At 41.0% G+C, this 24,463-nt stretch overlaps 1 protein-coding gene across 2 annotated transcripts in view; it reads right to left on the reverse strand.

The window, feature by feature from the left end:
- Window positions 1–515: 515 nt before the first annotated feature.
- SHISA9 (shisa family member 9) overlaps window positions 516–24,463 on the reverse strand; it is a 320,948-nt gene continuing 297,000 nt past the window's right edge. Inside the window, exons 4-5 of one of the 2 annotated variants that reach the window (XM_090024507.1) lie at window positions 23,909–23,956; window positions 516–3,156 (exon numbers count right to left, since the gene is read on the reverse strand). In XM_090024507.1, coding sequence (XP_089880633.1) covers window positions 2,792–3,156; window positions 23,909–23,956 — 413 coding nt within the window. In that variant the 3' untranslated portion in view covers window positions 516–2,791. The remainder of the gene's footprint in view (window positions 3,157–23,908; window positions 23,957–24,463) is intronic. The other variant, XM_090024508.1, reaches the window with a different exon arrangement.

Consider the following 24,463-nt stretch of genomic DNA (forward strand, 5'->3'; position numbering starts at 1 on the left):
GCATCTATCTTCTCTTTAACTGGAGGAAAAAAAATATTGTGTTATATGTGAAGATATGCTACGCCATCTGTACTCTCCCCCCACCCCCTTTCAAAATCCTTGATCTGCCCATGTTCTTGTCAATATAACCCAGCATGCAGTCATTCCCCAATCTGTATTTGTGCATACAATTATTACTTCCTCAGAGCAGGACTTTACACTTATCCTTGTTGAATTTCATTTGTTAGATCAAGGAGCATCTCTCCTGTCTGTCCTAGTCATTTTGGATTCTAGCTCTGCCCTGCAGTGTGTCTGCGTCTCCACCCAACTTGGTGTCATCTGCACATTTTTTAAGTGTTCACTTAATCCTGCTTAGCATAATTATAAATCATAAGGAGCCTATTTGGCAACATTCACTGACTTAATGAGACTCTGTTACGTCTTTGTGATAGCTGTTGAATAAGGGACTGTTGCATACGGTTTGGCACTATCTGTAGGAATTTATGAATGAGCCATCAGATTAGATTCACATAGAATCAATTTTATTGCCAGGTAAGAAATTCATATTAATATAGTGAATACGTATGCTTACAAATAAACATTCTTAAAAAACAAACAAACATTTTATTGTAGGAAGTATTATTGGTATCATAAACTCTGTAGTTAACAAGTATTAACACGGGTTTACTTACAGAACATACAGTTACTAAAATATTTCCACATAAAATATGCTCAAGTTACACAAAACCTGTGTGGATTAGAGTGCAGCTGCAATGTGTATCTAAAGCATATGCATTAACAGCAACATTCCATAAAGGGTCAAATTAAGTCAGCCAGTTATGACAGCAATAGAGATCGAAGGAATGGAAGTGAGATATACTGGAGTATCTGAACTGTGTGCAAAGTATTTGTCCCATGGGCTTTGTCTACTTCTGATAGACTTAAAATATATGATCATACAATTTAGCAGCACACTTGTGAAGTGATGCCTATATCCTCAGGATGCAAATCAATCTTGCAATTGTTGGATAAAGGATCTCTCCTGTTAACCTCATTTAAACCTCTCTGCTCTCGTATCCTTCAGACAATCGAACGAGAAATATTGCCCGAGTCTGCTGAGTATAGTAAGAAATCACATATCTAATTTATTTTAAAGCACAGTTCTCACACTCATCTCTTTATACTTTCTTACAACTAATCTGAAGGAAAGTTGATAGGCAGCCTAAAATCAATTGCATTGGGTTGGTTAGTTTATGATTTAGCCAATTACTTCATTTGCCAGGGGAAGGGCAGGGATTTTAGTGCACAATGAAAGTAAAAGGCTGATTGCACTATCTGGTGCTGGCCTGTTGACACCCAGTCTTCTTACAACCCTGTTTCACCTCACTGTTTTTATCTTGCAGGTTCAGGACTGCCAGGATGTTAACTGCACCAAATTATGAAGTGGTTTTGCTCTTATGAGCAAAGGTATCCCAGTCATCAGAGCTACAGTAAGTCTAGACCATGAGTCTGACGGATTTTGTTTTTATCTTTCTTCTCAGACCTAGCCCACTTGGATATCTGAGGTTAGTGCAGAAGCCCCTCTACCAAATAACCCCCAAGAAGGAACACCACTAACAAAGTCGAACATAAGAAAGATGATATACCATGTAACATTTAGTTGAACTACAAAGGTGAACTACTGTGGCTAAAAGCAAATACAAAATGAGAGACTATGGGGGATTTTAGGTGGGAAAAATGTTTTACCCTGGAGAGTTGGGGCTAACTAAATATGTATGACTTTGCAACCACTACACAGAAGTGTAACATGAATGTTCATTCACAACAAAGGGAGGGCTAGGTAGGGCAGAAACCTTCTAATATCTTTATAAAACAAGAGGAAATAAGCTTAAAGGAACAGGGGTTTTCACTCTGAGAAACAAGACTGTCATTGAACAATAGTAATACAGTAAAGGCACCACCCACACTTATTTATTTTCAGTCTGAAGCAGTAGAAGATAGGCAAAACATGTAGGTGACGAAAATGTCCTGACAGTCTGCAAAGTAAGAGTTGTTACCATCTGCCCAAAAAACAGGAGGACTGAGGGGGAAGGGCTGATTACCCTCTCTTCCTCACAACATTCATGTTGTTATATGATATGTCTCTTCTTATTTTGGAGGTCCCGAGAAACTTTAAACCCAAACCAAAAATAAACAGAAATAAAATCTTCTTGTGTTATTGTCCCACAAAACTCTCTACCAGCCAAAAAGTTCTCATACGCTTTTAATTGTAACAGTCTTCATAGGTTTCATGTGAAAGTGTCTTTTTATCTTTTATTGTATATATATTTTTTGCTCTTCCTATAGTGATGGTATGAAAGTACAATAATAAACGTTAGGGCTTGTACCAAGGTATTTGCTCTTGGCTTTCACAGGTCTGGTAATTATTAGAATTTATACAAAATTCCTCATCAAAACAAAGTATTACCGTGTATTGTTCTCTCTCTTTCTCTCTCTGTCTCAAGGCAGGAACATAGTGTAAATGGTTTAAGCAGACATAAAGTTTCTCTAAATTGTGCTACTTCTCATCATGGATTTCAGTTTCAAGTAAAAAAAAATAGTCACAAGAGTTGATTTTTCCAGTGTGAAATACAAATGGCATTTCTAATTCAACCTTCAGGGTATTGCTGAATGGTATTAACCCACTCTTCAACCTTCAGTTGGCTGCATACCAGGAGTGTCCCCATGGAAGTTGCTTTCCTTCTTGTCTTTTCTTTTCATTTTTTTTGCCTCTTTCTGATGTTTTAGATTTTTAAGGAATGAAAGAGCAATCTCAAACAGTCACTTCTGTCTTGCTGTTAGTTATGAAGTACGGCTGTGGGGGCAAATATTGCTGACTCCGAGTTGTCAGTGTGTTACTTAACATAGATTCTCCTGGGCCATGCTTCCCCTTGTTTGCATATGCTTGCCGTCGGAAGGACTGGTCACTGGGGTCCCAGGTTTTGTAGTTGTATGCCATGGGGTGTGTGTGAATTTTTGTAATTTTGGATTTCTGCCCATTGTGTTTCGTTGTGCCATTGTCAGGTGCATATGTTCTGTCTTCTTCCATACGCACTGGATGGAGTGGCAAGCTCCCTTTGGCAGCCAATTCTGCAAGGTGTCGACGTTTGGAATAGAAGTCATCATTGACCTTATCAGCTGTTTTGTTGTAAAAGGGGGGGGGAGGGGGAAAATAAAGACAAAGTAAAATAAGAACAAGAAAATGTTAAAAATCGATGCACTTTATAGACTGTCATATATCAATACATCTAGATCTGCAGAAAAAGAGCCAAACACATTGATTAAGACTTTATATCTCACTCCAAGAAGCACAGGTAATTCCCAGTTTCCCTCGCTGTCTTCAGTGTTTACAAAGTATTGTTCTGTTTCCTTTCTGTGACAGCACTGACAAGCAGGTCATTCTTCTTTCAGTAGCATTTATTTTCTGGATTACAGCAATGCCTAAAGGACACTAGCCAGTATACAAGTTCGAAACAGTCCTTGCTCACTAAGAGCTTACAATGTAAACAAGCAAAATAGATGAAGGATGAGAAAGGAAACAGAAGCATGACATCAAACTTGTCTAAGGTGACATAGCAGGTACTGGCAGAGCTCATATGTAGGAGGTACAGAAGTTCCCTTTCATGCAGTATGGCTGACCTAGGTTGTCTCTTGTTTCAGGATGCATCCTTGTTTTCATAAACAATGCTAAATGAATGTATTGTCAAACTACTCCTCCACTGTGTAAGTGGCCATGGTTATGTGCCCATGTTAATTTTGTTGCTCTATATTCATGCTACTAGCACTACAGAAAGGGAGTGTCCATACGTTCATAGTGTTTAAGTGCTATAAAGATGGCAGATTCTCCACAAAATAGTTCCTGTGACAAAAAGGAGCCTTTTTTGTAGCGTTACCCTTGTAGCACTGCATGTAAGAACAGTTGTATGTCTGTATGTACTCCTAGGCTCCCAGAGCACTCTGCTCTCCTACCCCCTTCCAAGGGAGAAGGAGGGAGAGTGCTTGGCTCTCTTGACAGCCCACAGGGAACAGAGTTGCAATTTATCGTAGAACCAAGACTACTTAATCACTTGTTGCCACTGCTGCTTTCAGGCGGCCTGATCATCAGCTGTTCAGTGGTAACAACTGATCAGGAGAGCCCGGCACTGATCCCGTCGTGCTCATTGGCTGATTCCTCTGAGGGTGGGGGAGTAAAGGAGCAGTCCCATAGCGCCCCGTCATGGAAGAATGCATCTTTGCAGGGATTTTTGACACAGGGGACTCTGAATGTGTGTACACCCCCAAAACATACTGTTTTATAGCTCTGCAAATGAACAAGTGCATGTAGCCTCATTATTTGTTGTTAAACTCTCTCAGCTCCCATTGAAGTAGTTTATCAAACCCTCTAAGTAGCTGAGCATTCACTAGTGCTTTATGAAGCTGAAAACATTATAGCTCATTGAAGGTTAATATTCACATGATGATGTTATGGACAATGGAAGTCTTGAAATGTCTAGTCCTAATGTTTATTCCCTTTGTGTAGTGCTTCTGAAAAATATACTGCCTCCTGCCACTACATACTGCACTGACGTTATCAAACTAGGATCTTGCCCTTAGCTGTCTCCTGAACAAGTGTCTTTCAAGATGTTACATGCATTTAATTAAGTTTTGTTTATTTTCTCATTGCCGGAGCATGCATTGTTTAACAAGTAGCAATCTCAAATCTGCACGAAAGCACCTGCCATTCAGCAGTAATTTTTTTAATAATTAGGACCAATAACTTTGTTTTAATTTTTCAGATTGGAAAACAGCGTAACAAGCATTTCTTATGCATCATGCAGGAAGTGTTTGTGTCTCTCTCCAAAGTTCAGACTGTGAGGTAGATTTGCAAGTATTGTAAAATATTGTACATCTGGTGATATGTATAAATAGGTACTGAGTTTGGGCAGTGGGTACATCACTTTTGTGAGCTAGAGTTTTGTCTTTGAATCTCTGCATGCCCTTTGGCTTGCTATGCTTCCTTTCCTTTAAATTACAATACATTGACCTCTCCTCCAGTCCTTCACACACCAAGCTTACTATAGAGTCCAATGCCTATTTGTACTATGTTATATGATTTTCCAGCTTTTATGCCATTTCTGTACCTTTTGCTGCTAGTGGGGATCTTGTAGCTCTGTCTAAGCCTCACTAGTTCTGAATTTAGTCTGGGAACATGGACCTTCAACTTAGATGATAAAAATTAATCATATAATGAGATCTGGACCTTTCAAAAATGTTCAGAATAAGGCTTCATTGAGACTTAAGGCATGCATGTTACTTGACAGGGCTTCTGCATGGGGTGTGTACTACCTACAGGGACTGTCACTCATCTTATGACATTACCTGGGTAATGACTGTATAACTAGTTTTCTTTTTAGAATATAAATTTATTTAGTAAAGAGGTGTTTCACCATCGGATTAATTGAAATTGTTCAGACAGGAGCCTATGCTATAATATTAAGCTTTACATGTTCTACCTGCCTCCATCTGTCTCTTTCTTAATAGGCAGTTGAATGCTTTCTATAACCTACAAGTGCAGTAAAGAATTTGTCTTTCTTTTAATTAAAACTCAGAATGTAGGTAATAGCTTGTTCTAATTTCAATACAAGATATACATTTGCAATTACTGATAAAACCATAATGTACAGCAAAGAGAACATGCCAAGATCTTTTTCCTGATTTTTAAAATCTGAGATGTAGACATTAGGGCTGTGTGAAGCTTCAGTTGCTGATTCAATTTGGTGGCGATTCAGCCCGATTCGGCAGCCGAATCTCCAAATCCGAATAGAATCAGAGGACACTTTAAACTTTCTGAATTGAATTTGAACCCTCCAAATTGGTTTGGAGAGATTCAGAAAGATTCAGAGATTCAGACATAGAAACAGCTTTAAATGTTTTTTCTACATACCTCAAGGTAGCAGGCAGCTCGTGAATGCTGGGGCAGATGAAGTGTCCCAAAGGAGCGTGAGGGGGTTCCCTAATATGTTCAGCAGCAGACTCAGACGTGGACCAGAAGCACTTCTGGTCCCTGTCCAGGTCCTCCAGGGAGTAGGTCTGCCAGCTCGGCAACTGGGCGGGGGGGGCACCCAGGGTCCCCTGTGGTCAATTACCAAGCTGGGGGGGGGGGGGTTGGGAGGGCCCCTCTGTGCACTCCCCGGCAGGTACAGAAATGGATTGGAAGTACTTCCAGTCCACTTCTGAGTTTGCCACCAAGCATGTGAAGGGCTACCCCCCTCACTCCTGTGGGATGCTCCATCTGCCCCAGCATTGCAGTGTTCACAAGCCATGCTGGTACCTTGAGGTATGTAGAAAAAACATTTAAAGCTATGTTTATGGCCGAATCACTGATTCTCCAAATCAGCATTGAATCTTCTGATTTTTATTTAGCTGAATCGAATCAGGGACAGTGACCTGAATCAATTAATTTAATTGCTGCCCCTGATTCAGGCCAAATCCGAATCGAATAGGGCCTGCTTTGTACATCACTAGTAGACATCCAGGAATATGTCTACTGTATCTTTCTGAATAACAGACTAAACACGGATTTTTTTTACTCAGTAGGGAAATCCAGCTGAATATTTAAAAAGATATTCTCCAATATTTGTCTAAATTGATGTTTTACATCAATGGAATACAGCCTTTTATTAGTTTCTTATCAACATTTGTGCTAGCTAAGCTTCATTCACAAGAAAATTTCCAAAAGGGCATTATCTATTTACACCAAATAGATTTGTATGACCATATTGCAATCTGTGGATTTGAAAATCAGCAAGCTAAAGAGCAGAATTAAATACCATGTAAATTAGACATTGTATTTATGAGAAAAGATGCAAAAGCTTAAATGATTTAAAATCAGTCTTATTAATTGGGTTCAAATTCTTAAGGAAGACACCCATATCAGTTTTGTTTTTGTCTAAATGATTTTAATTTGCTTGGAAAAAGTACCCAAATAAGCTCAACTAATTAAAGTGTGAGCTAAAGTATAGGTTTACATCCATTTAACATGATCTACTCTTTTTAAACTGGGTAACTTTTTTATATAAAGAAGATATTAGCTTATTAGTCATAACATAATAAATTAGAAAGTGATCAAAATAATATTCATGGGAGAGGTTCTAAACAACCTAGGGACTGAAAAATGTTTTGCCAGGGCCATTCTCTAAATTTTTAATCAAACTGATAAACTCTGTCTGTATAAAGAACAGAAAAGAAGGTCTAAATTCACTGATGGCTGGATGGTAATAAACTTAATCCTAGCGATTACTATAGTTACTTCAAGGGTTTTACACTGAAGTCGGTAGTATACTCTGGCTGTGTCTACACAAGATGCTGACTGCGCAGGAGCTCATTACTACAGTGCAGTAGCATTGCAGGGCACAAACTGTGATGTGATGCTGTACAGTAGTAATGAGATATTGTACAGTAGTAATAAGATATTGTACAGTCAGCATCACCAGGAAGCCATGTGGGGTTGCTACTGTGCAGTAATGCTGGTTACTGCACACTCATTTAGTACTTGGGCATGCAAATACTAAATGACTGCGCAGTGGTTAGATTTAAATGTTGCTAGACTGGAGTAAGATTATTATAAAATGGCCCTGACTAAATCTGCTTTTCCCAGCTCTAGTTTTAGTTGATTGTGCCAAGGCTAAAAGTAACATCTACCAGTTCTTTCTGTGGCTAAATAGAAAATATCAGAAAAAGTCAACTACAATTCCATGTTTTCTGAAGGTTTTTTGTTTGCTTATTTTTCTTTCTGCTGAAGCAGCAATATTTGCACTCCAAACTTTTGCTGGATACCAGATGTATTAGGATTAAAGTCCTTGCATGACAGTAAACTATGTTACCATTTTAGCCCTTGTAGTTTAGTTACTTAATATAAAACAGATTCCCACTTTGAAAAATAGAGGTGAGGAGAATGAAACTTAGTACAATCTGTGGATATGATGCGTCTGTGAATTTCTTTTGCTCTTCTGCATTGGTTATATTTTAGTCTATATTAGTTTTGTAATGCGTGTTGCTCTTATGAATTTAGTTTCATTTTTACTTATTTCAGCTAACTAAAACCAGGAATCTGTGTAACTTGTAGCGCATGCTAAACAGTAAGGCTTCACTTCACAAAAACTGGACTGAGAAGTAAAGTGGGGGCAGGAATTGACATGTGTGTGGAATGGCTGAATTTTTTTATTTAGGGGGGCTGTGCTAGTATGGGAAGACTGGCATTTTGAACGTGCGTAAATCAACTTATCCATTCACAGCTGTTATCTTAGAACTTCCCATGTGTGCCTAATACTTAAATTTCTTAAGGAAGCCTTACAAAACTGCCCAGATGGTAAGCCTCATTTTTTCCTTGATTTGTTTCCTCATGCCCAAAATTCTTCTGCTGTCTTCTGTGAACTATTCAGACAACTGACAATTACTGTTTGTTCAGCTTTTGACAGAAATTCAGAGCTTTCAAACAGTTCTTTATGCTGTGAGTGCTGCAAAGCCACAAGAGTCTCCCAGCTTTATAGCTACCGATTTGTGGGGGGGGGGGGTCCCCCATGTTGGATTTCTGTTCCACCCAAATTTTAAAACCAACTGCCTGACAGTGGCAGCAGCATTTCTATTCTGGACTCATTTGACTTCATAGCTTAGTATAATCTATCTGATTCTTTCTAAACGTCATTCCACAACAATCCTCTCTCCTTTTTAATAGTCTTGATGTTCCACTAATCAAACTGTTCTTTCCTCTGCAGTTCTTCTGTCTGTTAGCTCCTTCTGGTGATGTAGTTCCTGTTTCACAGCGCTAGCTAAAAACATTAACTCGAGTGTGGAAAGAAACATTAACTCAGTGAATCAGTGGTTGCACTGTCAAGATACTCAAGAAAAGCTAGATTTTTGTTTTATGAATCTAAAAAAAGGATATACATTTAATTTTAATTGCTACAGGACTAATGAAACAGCATCTTTTGATTGTTTTTTCCTAGTTTGTTGGGGGAGGGATTATACCTAATATATGGTATAGCAAATTAATGCTCATTTCAATAAAGATATTTTTATTTGTGCTTTGATCTTGAACTGAATAATATAGCCCTAATATAATATAGGACACTATCATATTAGTTAAACTTCTAGTTTCTTTTTAACTGGAGGAAAATATGCATTGCATTGTATGTGATGATGCACCACACCATCTACACCCCTGTTTTAAAAACCCTAGAGCTGCCCATTAGGCCTATGACAAGCAGCTAGTATGGATCCAGCCAACTTGGGAGACAGTGATTCGATTTGGTGATTTGAATCAATGTCCCAAGTCAATTTGGCCAAATCTGATTAAGAGATTTGACTGCTGAATTTCCGAATCACACAGACCCCATCCCTCGCCTGCTCTTAATGACTGCCCCGCCCGCCCCAGCACCCGGCTCTTTGGGGAAAAAAAGTCTGCACTCACTGGCTCCTGCCCAGCAGGGGTCAATCCCTGCTACGCCCCAATGCCCCATGCCATGTGGGGAGCTCTACCATGAGCCCCCGACCCGCACCCGATCTCCCACCCCACCCCATGCTGTGCCATCCGCCCCAGCTCCAGGCCCTTTAAAAACAGAGAACAAAATAACCTTGGACTCACCGGCTCTTGTCCAGCAAGGAGGGCTACCTACACTGCCCTCCCACTGCCCCACACAGTGCGGGGAGCTCTGCCACAAGCCCCCAGAAGCCCTGAGGCTGCTGTAGCAGCCAGTGAGTGTGTTGTTGTTTTTTTAAAGGGCCAGGGCAGGTAAGGCAGCCATGGGGGGGTGCTGCAAGAGTAGACAGGGTTGGGGGCTCATGGCAGAGCCCTCCATGCAGTGGAGGGCAGCAGGGATCACCCCCCCACACACCTGGTAGCACTGGGAGTTGGGGCTGGGCAGGGCAGCCATGGATGGGGCTGGGAGAATGGGCGAGGGTCAGGGAGTGTTCAGGAGGACTGGGGGAACAGGCATGGGATGGGGCCTGGCAGGGGTCCCCCCATGGCCCCCTCTCCTGCCCTCTAGTTAGCAGCACGGAGTCCGGGTCCAGCTCCCTGCTGCAGCTAGTGGTGACTGCCTGAATTGCTGAAGCTCTCTGAATATTTTTTTAATTGATTCAGAGAGCTTCAAATCAATTCAGACCTTTTAATTGGTCCCCTGATTTGATTTGGGGATTTGGCCACCAAATCAGGCTGAATCTCCTCCTAATCTAATCAGCACCTGAAGCTTCACACAGCCCTACTGCCCATGTAGCTATCCGTCTCTTCCTACAGTTCTTGAAAACCCAAGTCGTTAGTCCCATCTCTCAATCCATTCTGTTGTATAGTTAACCCATCTGGAAGCTTTCTAGAATGATACTGAAGGAAGCAATATAGTTTTCATTTTATTCCTCTCTACTGTGTTAAAATACTGATTTTTAAAAAAATACAAAATTCTAAAAATCATTATCATTATCAATGTGATCAGTGTTGATAACATTTCTTAACTAGGATTGTCTGCATATGTAGGCAAAGTGTGTGGTAGTTCCCTCTTCTTTCCACCTGAGCCCTCCCACATTTCTGAACTCCAGCTCAACAACTATTTGGACAAACCTTCCAGAAGTAGTCACTTCCAGGCTAAGGCAAAATACAGAAGAAATGATCCCCAAAGGCATTTATCTGAGACAGTTTCGATTGGCTATAAAGGAGAAGTTATAAAGAACAAATGGCCTTTTTTCTCTGACAGAACAGTTTTGTGTCAGAAAATACTGATTCAACAAAAACTAAATGTATATTGATTATTATCGACATTTTCACAATAAATTATCGACATGTTTCAGTAAGATTAAAATGTCTAATTTGAAATGAAACATTTCAATAAGCACAAGAAGAAACAAATGTAGAGTAATTTGTTTTACAAAACACTTTCAGAGTTTGAGGTTGTCCTGATTTGAGAGTGCCACATTTCTAAAATGTGAAATTTCCTGAAATGATAAGTGTTTTAATAAGTTATACTTACATTTTCAAATTAAATCCAATGTTCATTACATTTACTGCACTAGTGCAGGTACTACTGAATCAGTTTTACAGAAAAGGAAAGCAGTTATGGAAGAATTATGTGATATGTCCACACTATAGGCAAAATCTTGACATGAGCTAAGAAAGTGCGTTTTCTTTTAAAGTCTGTCTTATCTATTATATGTTTACTTTGTAGCCTTATATACTTCTATAACAGCAAGTAAATTCATTTAACAGCCACAAGTTCTCATGGTGTTTAATTGTACACTCTCTAACCTTATATGCACAATGAGCATCATTTATACATTTCCAAAGGTATTGAGTTCAAACTCTACAGGAATGATCTTTAATAAAAAATCCTTCATATGCATTTCCACAGTGTGTCAAGAGAATCACATTTCCATCAATTGTCCTTACTATCGGCTAAAGCTATATTGTTTTTAACAACTGTAAAATATGTCACTATTTTAGAAAAATACAAAATCTTCTTTCATTAAGTAATGCTTATAGGTCCTTTGTAGGGAAACTCTTGTGATCAAGGGGTTTTTTGCAGCCATCATACACATTATGGTAAGAACCATTTATTTGAATCCTCTAGTTAGTTTGAAAAATTTGTGAAAATTCTTCCAGTATATGAATGGGCTCATTGGATGATAGATTTTAATTAGAATGCATAACAGAATTTGGTTGACGTGTGGTCTTTAAGCTTCCATTATCTTTTTTAGTACAATTGCCTATTGCTCTTTCTTTTTAGGAGGAAGAAAAATGTCAAAATAAATTGTAACCAATGAAGGGAAGGGAAAGGAAAGAGATAAGAGGGCCAGAACAGCATGATTTTCTACTCTGCCAAGCTTGTGGAAGGCACATCAGGGTATTACTTTGCGAATATGATTTCACTGGGCAGGGATGTCATCGAGCAGATGCACTTTCCCTAGTGCTTTTTGTTTGATTGATCTCTTTTATGCTGCCCATTTCTTGTGCAATGGCTGGATGTTAATGTGCCACCATAGGCTTATGCAAACTACTCCTGTCCTTGTGGTGGCAGATTGACAGTGTTCTTGTCCCCCTGTGTTATCTGTGACAAAGGAATGGGTGTTATTTGATGTTTCAGGCATTGTGCCTGGTAGTTGTTTTGATAAAATGATCCTGCCTAGAGCAGAAAGTTGGATCAGAGGACCTCTAGGTTAGGGACAGAAATTATATATAAACCCGTATAAGTGATTGGAAACCAGTTCAAATCTGTAACTCAACAGAAGTTTAGAACATATAAACTGCTTTCAAAATCTCTGTAAACAATTTAAGAACTTTTGTCCCAGAGCTCCTCCAGATTCAAGTTAACTCAGTCTCCCAGCATCCCAGGATGCTTTACACTTCCGCTGCAAACCCCTTCTCCTACTCCCTACCCACCTTGCAGAGTGGTCAGGCTAGTCTTGGCCCAAGCTGTCTGCTCCAGCTGAGCAGGGAGGTGTGATCTAGCGCCCCCTGGCTACTAGCCTGAGGCACTGCAGGCATGTGGCTGCATTTCCACAATCAGAAGTGAATGTCTGTTCATTTGCTTATCAGTTCAGTCTACTCAGCTTAGACTAACCTGCAGAGATTGAATCAATTCAGCCTTGGTCTTTTTGATTATCTGTACTTAGCCCTAAGGTTTCTTCCAACCCAGCTTTCCTATGATTTTATATGCTAGTGAACATCTCCTGGTTTGGGATCCACAGGGTTGGAATTTCCTTTAATTTGTATGTTTGGCCTCTATAGGTTTTGGAGACTGTATGTACCATTTGCTTTATACTTTAACACTTTAGTTTCCTTTCCTGAAAGCCTCAAGAGGTTTAGCCTGTGCAGTATTAACCATCTATTAACACTACTCTGTTTCATATGGTTGAGGATACCAGATGTAGCAGTTTAAATGATTAACACTTTTTCCCTCACCTATAATTGCCTTTGCACAAATCACAGCAAATTACGGTGGAATTGTTCTTTTTCTAAGTTGACTTTTTTGTACATGTAAATCAGCTTAAAAACCACCTACATACAATAGATGCATGAGTGCACCTTGGGGTGAATCTATTATGGATACAGAACCATTATTGCATCCTTCAAAATCCCATTTTCAGATGTTAATGCTGTGTATAACTGTGACATGTCAGCAACATATTTGATTGCTCTGTGGAAGACATTGACATTCAAAGCTAGTTTCGTAAATCCAATTTTCCACCCATTTAATAAAGGCTTCTTTAAAAAATCACAATAAAACACAAAGAAGCCTGCCTCAGTAAATGGAGGGCAACCCCCACCACACGCACACACACACGCGCGCACACACACACACATATGCACACACAGTGTTAAATAAACAACCCTTGGGAAGTCTTGATGTAATCAATATTTCTGTGCGCTTCCCTCTACCCCAAAATGTGTGATTGCTAGGGAACAAAAGTGAGAATAGGAACTACTTCAATAAAACTGTGACAGCAACAAGGTGCTACCCCTAACTGGTGAATAACCTGATGACAGTCTACAGCAGAAACATATTCACTGCTCTGAGTTTTTAAACCCTCACTTTCTTTATGTGTTGTAAGCAGGGGGAGGTTAATTTAATATCAAGTGGCAAACTAAAGCATGGAACCAGTATATATATGCCTATATCAGTCACCTTGGAAAACTGCTAGTAATGTATACCTTGGTAAATTCATTTTTATTTCTAACCTATCTGTATAAGTGTTTTTGTGTAACCTTGAGCCTAGAGAGCTGAGATTTACTCCTGGCTGGCCAGTGACTTGCTGTAGAACCTTGTGTAAGTTACTTAACTACCCCACGTGTTGGTTTTTCTGGTTAACAAAGAGCTATTATGAGGATTAATTGCTATTTGTAGCCTGTTGAGCTGTCCAGTGAAAGATCCAATGGAAGTGCCTTTTGAATTTGTCATCTGTATACAAATCAGTAAAATGGGATTTGAAGGTATCACTGTCACATCTGTGGAGGGAGCAAAGCTTTAGAATTTTAAAACAGCCAAATGAATAATACTAAAATATGGATTTCAGTTTGGAAAATAATCCTTTCCTATCCCCTCCTTCAGTACTGACAGTTAAACTAGTTTTCACAGTTTCAATAATATTCTTATAATGTTGTACTCATTAAGTTAGACTAACACACATAAATTTAGCTACAGGATATTATAGCTTTTGGCTTGAAAAAAATATATGTTGAAATAGGGTGAGTTTCCTTCCAAAAGCCTCATTTTCCAAAAAGAAAAAAAGGGTTTAGGACCTCAGTGGGTTTTAATTGGAATATTTTAAAACCTTACGTAGAATCATAGACTCATAGATAAGCAGGGCTGGAACCTTAGCAGGGGGCTGGACTAGCTCGCCTCAAGGCAGGATCCTGGAGGGCTAACCCAGTCCAGCTAAAAATGTGTCTAACCTGCTTTTTAAAACTTCCAGAGATGAGGCCTATACAACTCTCTTGATTATCTATTCTAATGCTTAAGCACCCCCTTGGTTAAAATGTTCTTTTTAATATCAAACTTAAATTTCTCTTGTTGCAGTTTAAGACCATTACTTGTCTTGTCCTCTGTGGCCAGTGAGAATAGTGTATTGCTATTGTCTTTATAAATTCCCTTCATGTACCTGAAGGCTTAACAAAGACTCTTTCACTCTTTTCTCCCTAGGCCAAATAATCTAACTTTCCCAACCTTTCTTGTATGCCAGATTTCTTAGACCTCTAATCATTTGTGTTCCTCTTTGTCATGCTCTTTCCAATTCTGCACTACTGGGCACTTCTACATGAGAAGTTTACTGCAGAACTGACTACTTAGTTCCACCACAGTACAGGTATAGACACTGATGGGGCTGGCTGAGGCATGAGGGACCTTTAGTACAGGGGCTGCCTGCTAGCTAGTCCTGCACTGAAGCACCCTTGTGCCCCAGCCAGCCCTTCGACAGCACATTGAGCTGGGTTGGAGCAGCCCCAGGCAGACAAGCTAACCCCCAGAGCCCTCTGCCAACTGGGGCTGCTCCGCCCCAGCTCAATGTGCTGCAGTCCCAGGCACATGTGCAAGCATGGTGCCTAGGTACAATAAACTCCAGCTGCATTAATTGCATGTGGAGATGTGCCTACTGTAGCTTAGCCAGTCATTCTCCAATTTGTGTTTTTGTGTGGGGGGTTTTTTGCTGTCCTAAGGGCATGACTTTGTATTTGTACTTACTGAATTTCATTTGATTAGTCTTGGACCATTTTTCCAGTTTATCAAGGTCATTTTCAATCCTAATCCTATACTCCAAAGTGCCTGTTACACCACATGTCATCTGCAAATGTATTAAGTATGCACTTGATCCTATCCTTCAAGTAATGTAACAAAGATATTACACAGTACCAGATCTACGTGGGGTCAGTTAGACATCCCAGCTGTACAGTTAGTCATTAATGACTACTCTTGGAGCACAATGAATAAGATGCTTCTGTATCCACCCTAGAGTAGAACTGTCACTTTTGGTTATCACTATTACTTTTACACATAGCTCACCTGTACTCCTTAACAAAAGGATATAGAGCTAGAATCAGGAAAGGACATAGATGTAAAGCATAGCTAGATTTTGTGCCCTGGAATATAGAATCTAAAACCTTGAGCTATGCACCTAGTCCTCCTACACAGTGCTTATGGAGAGTGCCCAGACAGGGAATGGTGATCCATAACCCCTGTGCACTGTACAGGTGATCAGCATGAGGCATTTCATAAATAATCAATTCTAGGTCCAGAGAACTTGCACTCTACATGTATGATTAGAGATCTAACAGATGGGGAGAAAATAAGCAAATGGAAGGGATGGGCATCAAGTGATTGGGTTTTGTGTAATTAAAAACAAACATTGTGCGCTACCTGCTTTTTGCTGAATTATAGCCTGTACAGAATTAGGAAGGTTTTCATAAGAGAGCCCAAATGAAAAATGTTTATGATTTCTGAGTTGAAGAAGATGCTAAAATCCTCCTCTAAAGATGTACTCAAATCCTGCTCTTGGCAGTGTTGATCTAGTCTGAGGCATTGTGACTGTTGCTGTATTTGCTTTTCTCATCCAAAGTCCAAGATAATGGACTGAGAAGCTTCCAAGCCACTTGACCCAATTTCATTTAAAGCTTTTTTATGAGAGTTCATCTGAAAAACAATTCAGAATTAGTTCTGCAAAGGACTAACTTAATTTTTCCTGAGGTGGAGGAAGCGATCAAAGAGAACCAAACTAAAGTTTAGTTCAGCTCCCCTGAGTTTAGTGGCGTTCTCAGAGATGAACTAGACCGTTTATGGTAATTTTAAAAGAGTATCATGAAATAGGTCTCAATTATCTTTTCTATCAGATAGATCTAATAATCAAGGAATAAGGGGGCTTCCTAGGCAGTGCAAAGCCAGTACAACAGCTCTGTGTTGGCCCACCTTTGTAACTGTCTGGCATAAGGAAACTAGAAAACAGAATGTAGTCTCATGTCAGATAAGCTCCTTTCATGCAATGTCCATAGAGATGATATGATACGTTTTTACAATTCTGTGTTGCCAGTTGGAAGGGATGTGCCTGTGACATCCTTTCACACTACCCATTCTGATTTCTGACATGGTTTCTTGCAGGCATCATTGCAACTATTGAGCTGAGCCAACACCAGGGAAAGTACAAAGGTAATCTAAAGCTGGTGTTACTGCCTTTCATCTCTGTTCTTATACCACACATCCCTTGGCTAGAAGAGAAAATTAAGCCTATAGATGGCAAATCATTGATTTCTCTCCAAACTATTTACCAGTGACTTCTCTTCAGTGTCTCTACCACTGTTTTATTTCAAAAGGCCTGCAAAGAAAGATAACATTTATTTTCTTGCAAAATTACTATTGATGGGGAATTTAGTAAGCAAATTAAATACATAATGCTCAGAATTGGATGTAATTGATCCTCATTGGGAAGCCTACTTTTGTGGCTCTGTGTTATTCCTCTTCTAGCACACTTTTCTACTTTACCATTTACTCATTTCTTCTTCTGATTTGGAGAGAGACCAAGCATGAAAAGATACATTGCATCATCTTTCTCTTCTACAGACTTTGTTTGAAAGAAGCTTGTCCACCTCCACGACACATGACTACATTCTGTTTTCCAATAAAATACGATTCTACTTTCATGCAAAGAGAATTATGAAACATAAATATGTAAGATGAAGTACTGCTTCTGTTCTATTGATTACTTTATGACAGCTTTGAAATGTTTAAGAGTCCAGAGAATATTTCTGGTCTGGAAATACATTAGGAATGTTTTACGATATGAATGTAATCAGACTTGGTAACTAGTGCCTCCCATCTCAGTCATGTTCTCTTTATCCCCTGTAGACAGTGAAGTCTGCTGCTTGACTGGGAATTCTCAGGCAAAATTTGATTAACTCTTCAGGTTCCAGATGTCAAACATGAAATCTTTCATGGCACCTTGCTTACTTGCTAACATTTCAGAGGAACTTGACACTATCCATACCTCTAGAAACAGAAGTGTTCCCCTTCTGATCATGTGCCAAAGAGCTGGAGCAGGCTGACTATTTCTGTTGTCATTTTGTTTTTTAATGATTCTTTTGCAATCACTTAATTACTTTGTAAGCAGGAGAACTATTCAATCTTAAGACATTTCAAAATATCTCATAGTTTCATAGTTGGTAGGGTTGGAAGGGACCCAAGCACATCATCAAGTCTGACCCCCTGCCATGGGCAGGAAAGAAAGCTGGGGGTCAAATGACCCCGGCTAGGTGATTGTCTAGCCTCCTTTTGAAGACCCCCAGGGTAGAAGTGAGCACCACTTCTCTCTGGAGTATAACAGCTCTGTGTTGGTTCCAGCTCCTAGCCACCCTGATGGTGAAGTAGCACCTCCTGATGTCTAGCCAAAATCTACTCTCTGTCAACTTATGGCCATTATTCCTTGTTACTCCTGGTAGTGCTCAGGGGAACAGGGACTCCTGCTGGTCTCCCTTGGCCAGTTTATAGATGGCCAGCAGATCCCCCCTCAGCCTTCTCTTGTGGAGGCTGAACAGGTTCAGGTCCCGTAGTCTCTCCTCATAGGGCCTGCCCTGCTGCCCCCTGATCATGTGAGTGGCCACCTCTGGACCCTCTCCATGCTGTCCACATCCCTCCTGAAGTGCGGTGCCCAGAACTGGACGCAGTACTCCAGCTGCGGCCTGACCGGTGCTGCATAGAGGGGGAGGATCACCTCCTTGGACCTGCTCATGATGCATCTATGGATGCATGACAAGATGCGGTTGGCCTTCCTGACCGCGTCCCCACACTGCCGGCCCATGTTCATCTTGGCATCAATGATGACTCCAAGATCCTTTTCTGCCTCTGTGCTGATGAGAAGGGAGTTCCCCAGCCTGTAGGTATGCTGTCGGTTCTTCCTCCCCAGGTGCATCACCTTGCACTTGTCAGTGTTGAATCCCATCCTATTCTCATCTGTCCCCCTCTGTAACCTGTCCAGATCTGTCATATACCTGGCTGCATTTATTTATATAATTTTAAATTAAAGATTTTAGAGTTTTATTTTACAAAGTAGTGGAATAATGCCATCCTTACTATCAGTCAAAATGTACTTGCCACATACGGCATATGCTGTTTTGAGACCAATGAATTATAAATGTATGTTAGGCCTAACCAGTGTTAGAAACCTAATGCATTTAATACAGATGTGTCAAAATCAATAGACAGTGGTTGCCTGGTAACAAGTGATGCTGCATTTTGTTAAACTAATAAAAAGTAGCTTTTGTGAGAGGTTCTGAAATGAACTGCATACTGGTGAACAGCAATGCAGCAAGCTGAATACAGCTCTTTACCATTTTAATTGGGAAATTCTGAACTTAAGCAGACATGGTTTGTCACTTGCAGTCACATGATAAGTGATAAATATGAGAAAAGAATAAAAAAGATTTTCAGTTTGTGGTTCTAAGCACAAGACAAATTCAAAGGCGCATAAGGCAGTTAAACATACAAATCCCTGAGACTCTTTTAAACACCCCTGCCAGTAAGTGCACTGTAGTCAGAAATGTGTTTCATCATGATCTTTCCCTCTTCATGAGTTTCAACCCTACTTTTGCAATCTGTTAGCACTTATAGTTTCTAAGTGTTTGCAGTGGAAAAGTCTTTACCTACTAAGATGTGATAGATGTCACTAAAAATTGCTAAATTTATTAGAACATGTTTATTTAATACAGTTTCAACTATTTCCTCAGAGAGTTTTCCAGACACTCTCCCTGCACATGTGTGCATATAGCAACAAAATTACTTTGGAAATACAAACTAGTTACCCTGTGCTGCTGCTGTGCCCCTAATCAACTCTTGATGATTTCATTGGATGTGTCCAGATGTGCATGGACATTTGGTTCCCTGGGGAAAAATAACACCAGTGCACCTTGCACCACAGCTACTTGTCCTGGGGAACACCTGTGCCACGTGCGCTTTGGCATGCAGCAGGTTGCCCCAGGTGAGGTAGGGAAGGCTGGGGCCAGCAGTGGGTTAGGCCCAGAAGCCTTACCTGGGGGCCTCCCAGGGCTGCAGCCATGGCAATTCTGCTGTGCAGAGCCTGGCTGGCAGCCACAGCACAGCTCCAGGTGGCCTGGCTCTGCTTTTCACACACACTGCCCAAGCATGCGCTGCAGTGGGGTTTTTATCTCCACATTTTTTTACCCCTTGATATCCAGGGGCCAAAAACATCCACAGAAATAAGAACTACCCCAGTGCGCACTTGCAGCAAAGAGAACACCAGATGGTATGGTATGAGGCACTGCAGTTGGGCGCACCCAATCAGTACCAAACGTATTGTAGAATAAGCTTATTATAGGGAATGAGGTTTGGTTTGTAAGAACACTCTCCAACACCAAAAAGGGTTCTCCAAGTGATCTCCAAGTGTCGTGCCTATCAAAAAGTGTTTGCTTGTTCTTTTCCTCCATCAATAGTCTAGTTTGGATTACATTTTTATTTGGCAATTTTTTAATCCTTCTGCAGTGCATAAAGAAAAAAATGACTGTAACAAATGTTGGTAAATATCCTTTAAACAGAAACAAATTTTTCATGTGAAAGCTTTTATTATGAACTCCTTGGTTTAGATGGGAAGAACTGCACATTGTTTTAGAACTTTCAGTGAGTGCATATTTTTGGTGTCCACCAAAATGTGAATGAATAATTCATTAATAACTCTCTGGATTGTAAAAGCTCTTTGCTCATGATGACAAATTTTATTCTTTCCTTTATTCTGTCACATACAATGTACTCACTGTTCATTAACATGCAGTTTTTCTAACAGCAGTGCTAAAATACGTATAAGTGCTAAAATTTCAATTTAACATTCACTTATTCACTTATTGTTTCAGTGTGTGAGTGTGTTTCAGGATGTCTATTGTATATGCTTGTAAGAAAATGAATTTTAATGCCCTAGTTCAGGGGTGGGCAAAATATGGCCCACAGCTGGATCTGGCAGTGGTTCCCTTGATCTTGCCTAGCCCAGGCATCGCCCGACCGTGGTGCATCCTGGAGCGGCTCCGCAGCTAGACTGCCTTTCTAGGCAGCCCAGGTGGTGCTGGCTCCTTCCGGCTGCTGCTGCCACTGGCCCCAGCACCATGGTACCAGTGGGGATCCCCACGCACAGCCCTTACTGAGCCCACCCTGCACCTGCTCTGGACTTGCCGTGCCAGGCTGAGCAGCAGCAGCAAATGTGGTGGCCAGCCAGAAACTGTTGCTCAGCACAGGGGAAAAGTGGCCCCTCCCCCTCACTGCTGCTGAGCTCTTCATGCTGCAGCCAGCTGGAGCCTGCGCCAGACTGTCTGGTGTCTGCTCTGCACTACTACTGTTGCCAGGCTGGGCAGCCCAGAGGCAGTGGTGACGGTGGCGGAGATGCAGGGCACCCCAGGATGGGTTCCAGGTGCCTGAAGCAGGAAGGGCCCAGCAGCAGTGAAGGGGAGGGGCCACTTTTGCCCTTTGCTTAGCAACAGTTCCTGCCTGGCAGCTGCCACTGTTCAACACGGGTGAGTCCACAGCAGGTGCAGGGCAGACCGGGGCAGGTGTGTGCATGCAGGTCCCCACCAGTACCATGGGGCTAGCGCCAGCAGTGGTGGCACCAGAAGGAGGTGCCACTACCTGGGCTGCGTAGAAAGGAAGTCAAGCCATGGAGCCACCACAGCCCCAGTGTATGCGGAAGGAGTGGCAGGATGCACCACAAGCAGTTGGTGTGGAGCACATGTGGGACAGGCTGCCATCAAGGCTGCACATGCGTGTTTCAGCTGATTCGTTCCCACTGGGATGAGTCCAGAATGGGTGTGAGGCAGCACTGGGGCTGCATGCTGTTGGTGGCAGGGAGTTGCCACAGGTCATGCAGGCTCTGGATTTTTGCAGGCAGGGTAGGTGCTGACCAGCTCAGGGAAGTGCATGGGGGCTCCCATGTACACCCCACAATACCCACAAACCCTCCCCCACAAAGCCCACAACCGCACCTTCTCCCACACACAACCACACATGCTACAAACACTGCACCCACTCACACGCTCCCTAACAAACCCCACACCCCTCCCCATACGTAACCCCTGCACACACCCAGGCACCTCTGGGGGAAGCCCAACTCACTGCTACATACCCCACCACACATGCACCCACACCTCCCCATACACACCTGCACACATTTAGGGGGAGCCCCATTCACTGCTATGCGCACACACCCCACCCCCATCCCCCCCCACACCCCTAGTTACCCACTCCCTCCATACACCCCACAGCCCCCCACAAACCCATACCTACCCATCGACCCACATACCAACACAACCTCACAACCCCCCACAAATACCTGATACCCACCCACATCCGCACATACCCCTACACCCTCCCCCACATCCCACATACAAGCACATACACACACCCACATCCCCCCACAAACCTCATACCCACCCACCCATACCCCCACGCATCTCCAATTATACAAGAGTAAGACTTCATTTTGAACTATTATGCAATCACCTCTTTATACACAACACAACCACACACAAATCAGGACAAAATATATTTTTTAAATAAAATTAAAATATGTCATTGTGGAGCTTCGATTTTTAGTATATAAATTTGTTTTTTTTCCAGTTCCAAGATGGCAAACCTGCTTCCCAAAAGGAGTACTTCTGAGGGCAATGGGAGGGGACTTCTGGTGGCAAAGGTCAGAAGTTGGGACTTCCTGTCCCAAGTTGGCGACCAGGGGGCAGAGTACCTGTGAAAGGGTGGGGCTACCCTTGTGGTCCTCGACAGCACCCCAAAACTTGTTAAGTGGCCCTCCAGCCAAAATAGTTGCCCATCCCTGCCCTAGTTAGTTAAAAATGCTTCTCACTATGAGAAGCTGGAGAAGCTGCACACCACAGTTCAGTTCTAGGAGCATATGTTATGTAATTCAGTCATTCCAGATGTACACCACTACTTCTGAGAAAAAAATTCACTTTCAGACTAAAGTGGTATTGGTTTATATACTATTTTTGCCTTTGCAAGAATAATTTTCCTTTAATCTGTTTATTAACAACTACACCAATGCTCTGAGCTGAAGTCATGTCCTTTTTTGAAACCTTAACTGTAGCATAAATTAAATCCATTAGTCAGCTGTTGATTTTTTTTTTAAATGTTAAGGAGTAGCAAGGAAAAATATGAAGTAAAACTATACCACATGCATTCATTTTCTTTCTTTTCTCTTTCCCCCTCCATACATCAGCTGCATTTTTTATTATGTCATTGTAGTTTGGCCAGTTTTGAGTTCCTAAAACTATTGGCAAAGAAGAGATGCATTTCAAAAATTTGGGGCAATTTTACACTGAACCTTGGTTGTTTTGCAGTTCTGGAAGAAAACCAATTTTATATGATTGACACTCCTAACTGGGCAAAATCTGGAGTCTTCTTCCAACCCCAGTGGCAAAGCAAAACTCCCCCAAACTTGTGAACTGAATCATTCACTACTTTTAACACCAAGAGAATTTGTGACTGACAGAAAGGGTAGAAACTGTAAAGGAGCAGCCTGATTAAACAGTTAGGCCCCATGGTTGAAAGTTCTTTTAATCAAAAGCAAGAATTTTTTCACCTAAGCAAGTGTTTCCCTTCATAACGTCTCAATTCCTCTCCTCCTCACTAACTAGCAAGGACTGTAATCAAAACGACTTTGATCATTCTCCTTCCCTACATTATTCATAGAATGAAAGAGCCAACAATGCAGGACTGTCTGCAGCAGAAATAAGTGAGATCATCCCAGACTAGTTTGCCTTCCCCTGTATGGTGGCTCTTCTGTGGGATCAAGCACACTTTTCATGATAGGAGCTTGTATATCCTAAAAAGTCATGTAACCATTTCTTTTATAAAAAGCATAAGTCTTATTCAGTGTAACCGTGCTGATGGGAGGCTCTGGTTTATGCTGCTGATATTGTAGTGGAGATTTTAGTTGCTGTAGTAACACAGCCAATATTTCAGCAAATTCAATTTTTTAGGTCTGTTACTTCTTCACTGTCCCTACCCCTCAAAAATGGGGAAAAATTCCTTGTGTGCCGTGTGAATCATGTTACTGCACTCTTTCGCCCCAAGCCTTTTCATTATTGAAGTATAAATGAGTAGAAGTAAATCAGTAATCTCTATGAAATTTCTTTCATATATATGTTTGTTCTTTTTGGAACATCCTTTGCAGAACCAAAATGGCAGATTGATAACAGCTATTATTTATATTTACAATATAGGATTCATTCACATCATTTGCCTAATTGTTTCATATTAGTATTGTTGGAAAAAATCATATGGTTGATGTCAGTCTGCATCAATGCAAAAAAACCTGAAGATTATTAAAGCTTAACTGGATTTGGTTTTAGTTAGAACAAAAGAGCAAAAGAATACAGTACCTTTTGGTGACTTAAGTGTCATCGCAGCAAAGTCACCATCATAACTTCCTAAAAAAAATAATCAAGACATGCTGGTATGTTTGTTCTGTTTCATGTCACAAACATTGCAAACACAGCACACTAAATCAAAATACTTCAAAGGCAGACAGTATTACATTCTTATTAGGAGCAACTTCTGATACATTTAGTCATATTGAACAGTACCTGGATTTTCAAATAGCATCTTTGAAGTCAGTGTGACTATTTGATGGCACTGATATACTAGGTGTGAGTGTGGGATTTGGAATCAGGCTCTTAGGCCATCCAATTTTTCCTTCTTAAACTAGGATTTCTTGTTTCTCATTTTCTGAATTGATACTTGATTTTAGATCCAATGGGGTTATGGAATACCTCTTTCTGGGCATGTCTGCATGAGGCGCTTAATGCCCATTGGGCTAATTCTACTGCGCATTAGCGCAGCTGGCAAAAAATGTAAAACTCCTGTACACCGTGCATCCATCCTTGCCTATTTTTAAAGCTAAACTGGGTTTAGTAGTGGTCCATTGTTATTTTGTA

The sequence above is a fragment of the Crocodylus siamensis genome, chromosome 12 (genome assembly GCF_052110815.1).
Source record: "Crocodylus siamensis isolate JL-2025a chromosome 12, ASM5211081v1, whole genome shotgun sequence".
NCBI lineage: Eukaryota > Metazoa > Chordata > Crocodylia > Crocodylidae > Crocodylus > Crocodylus siamensis.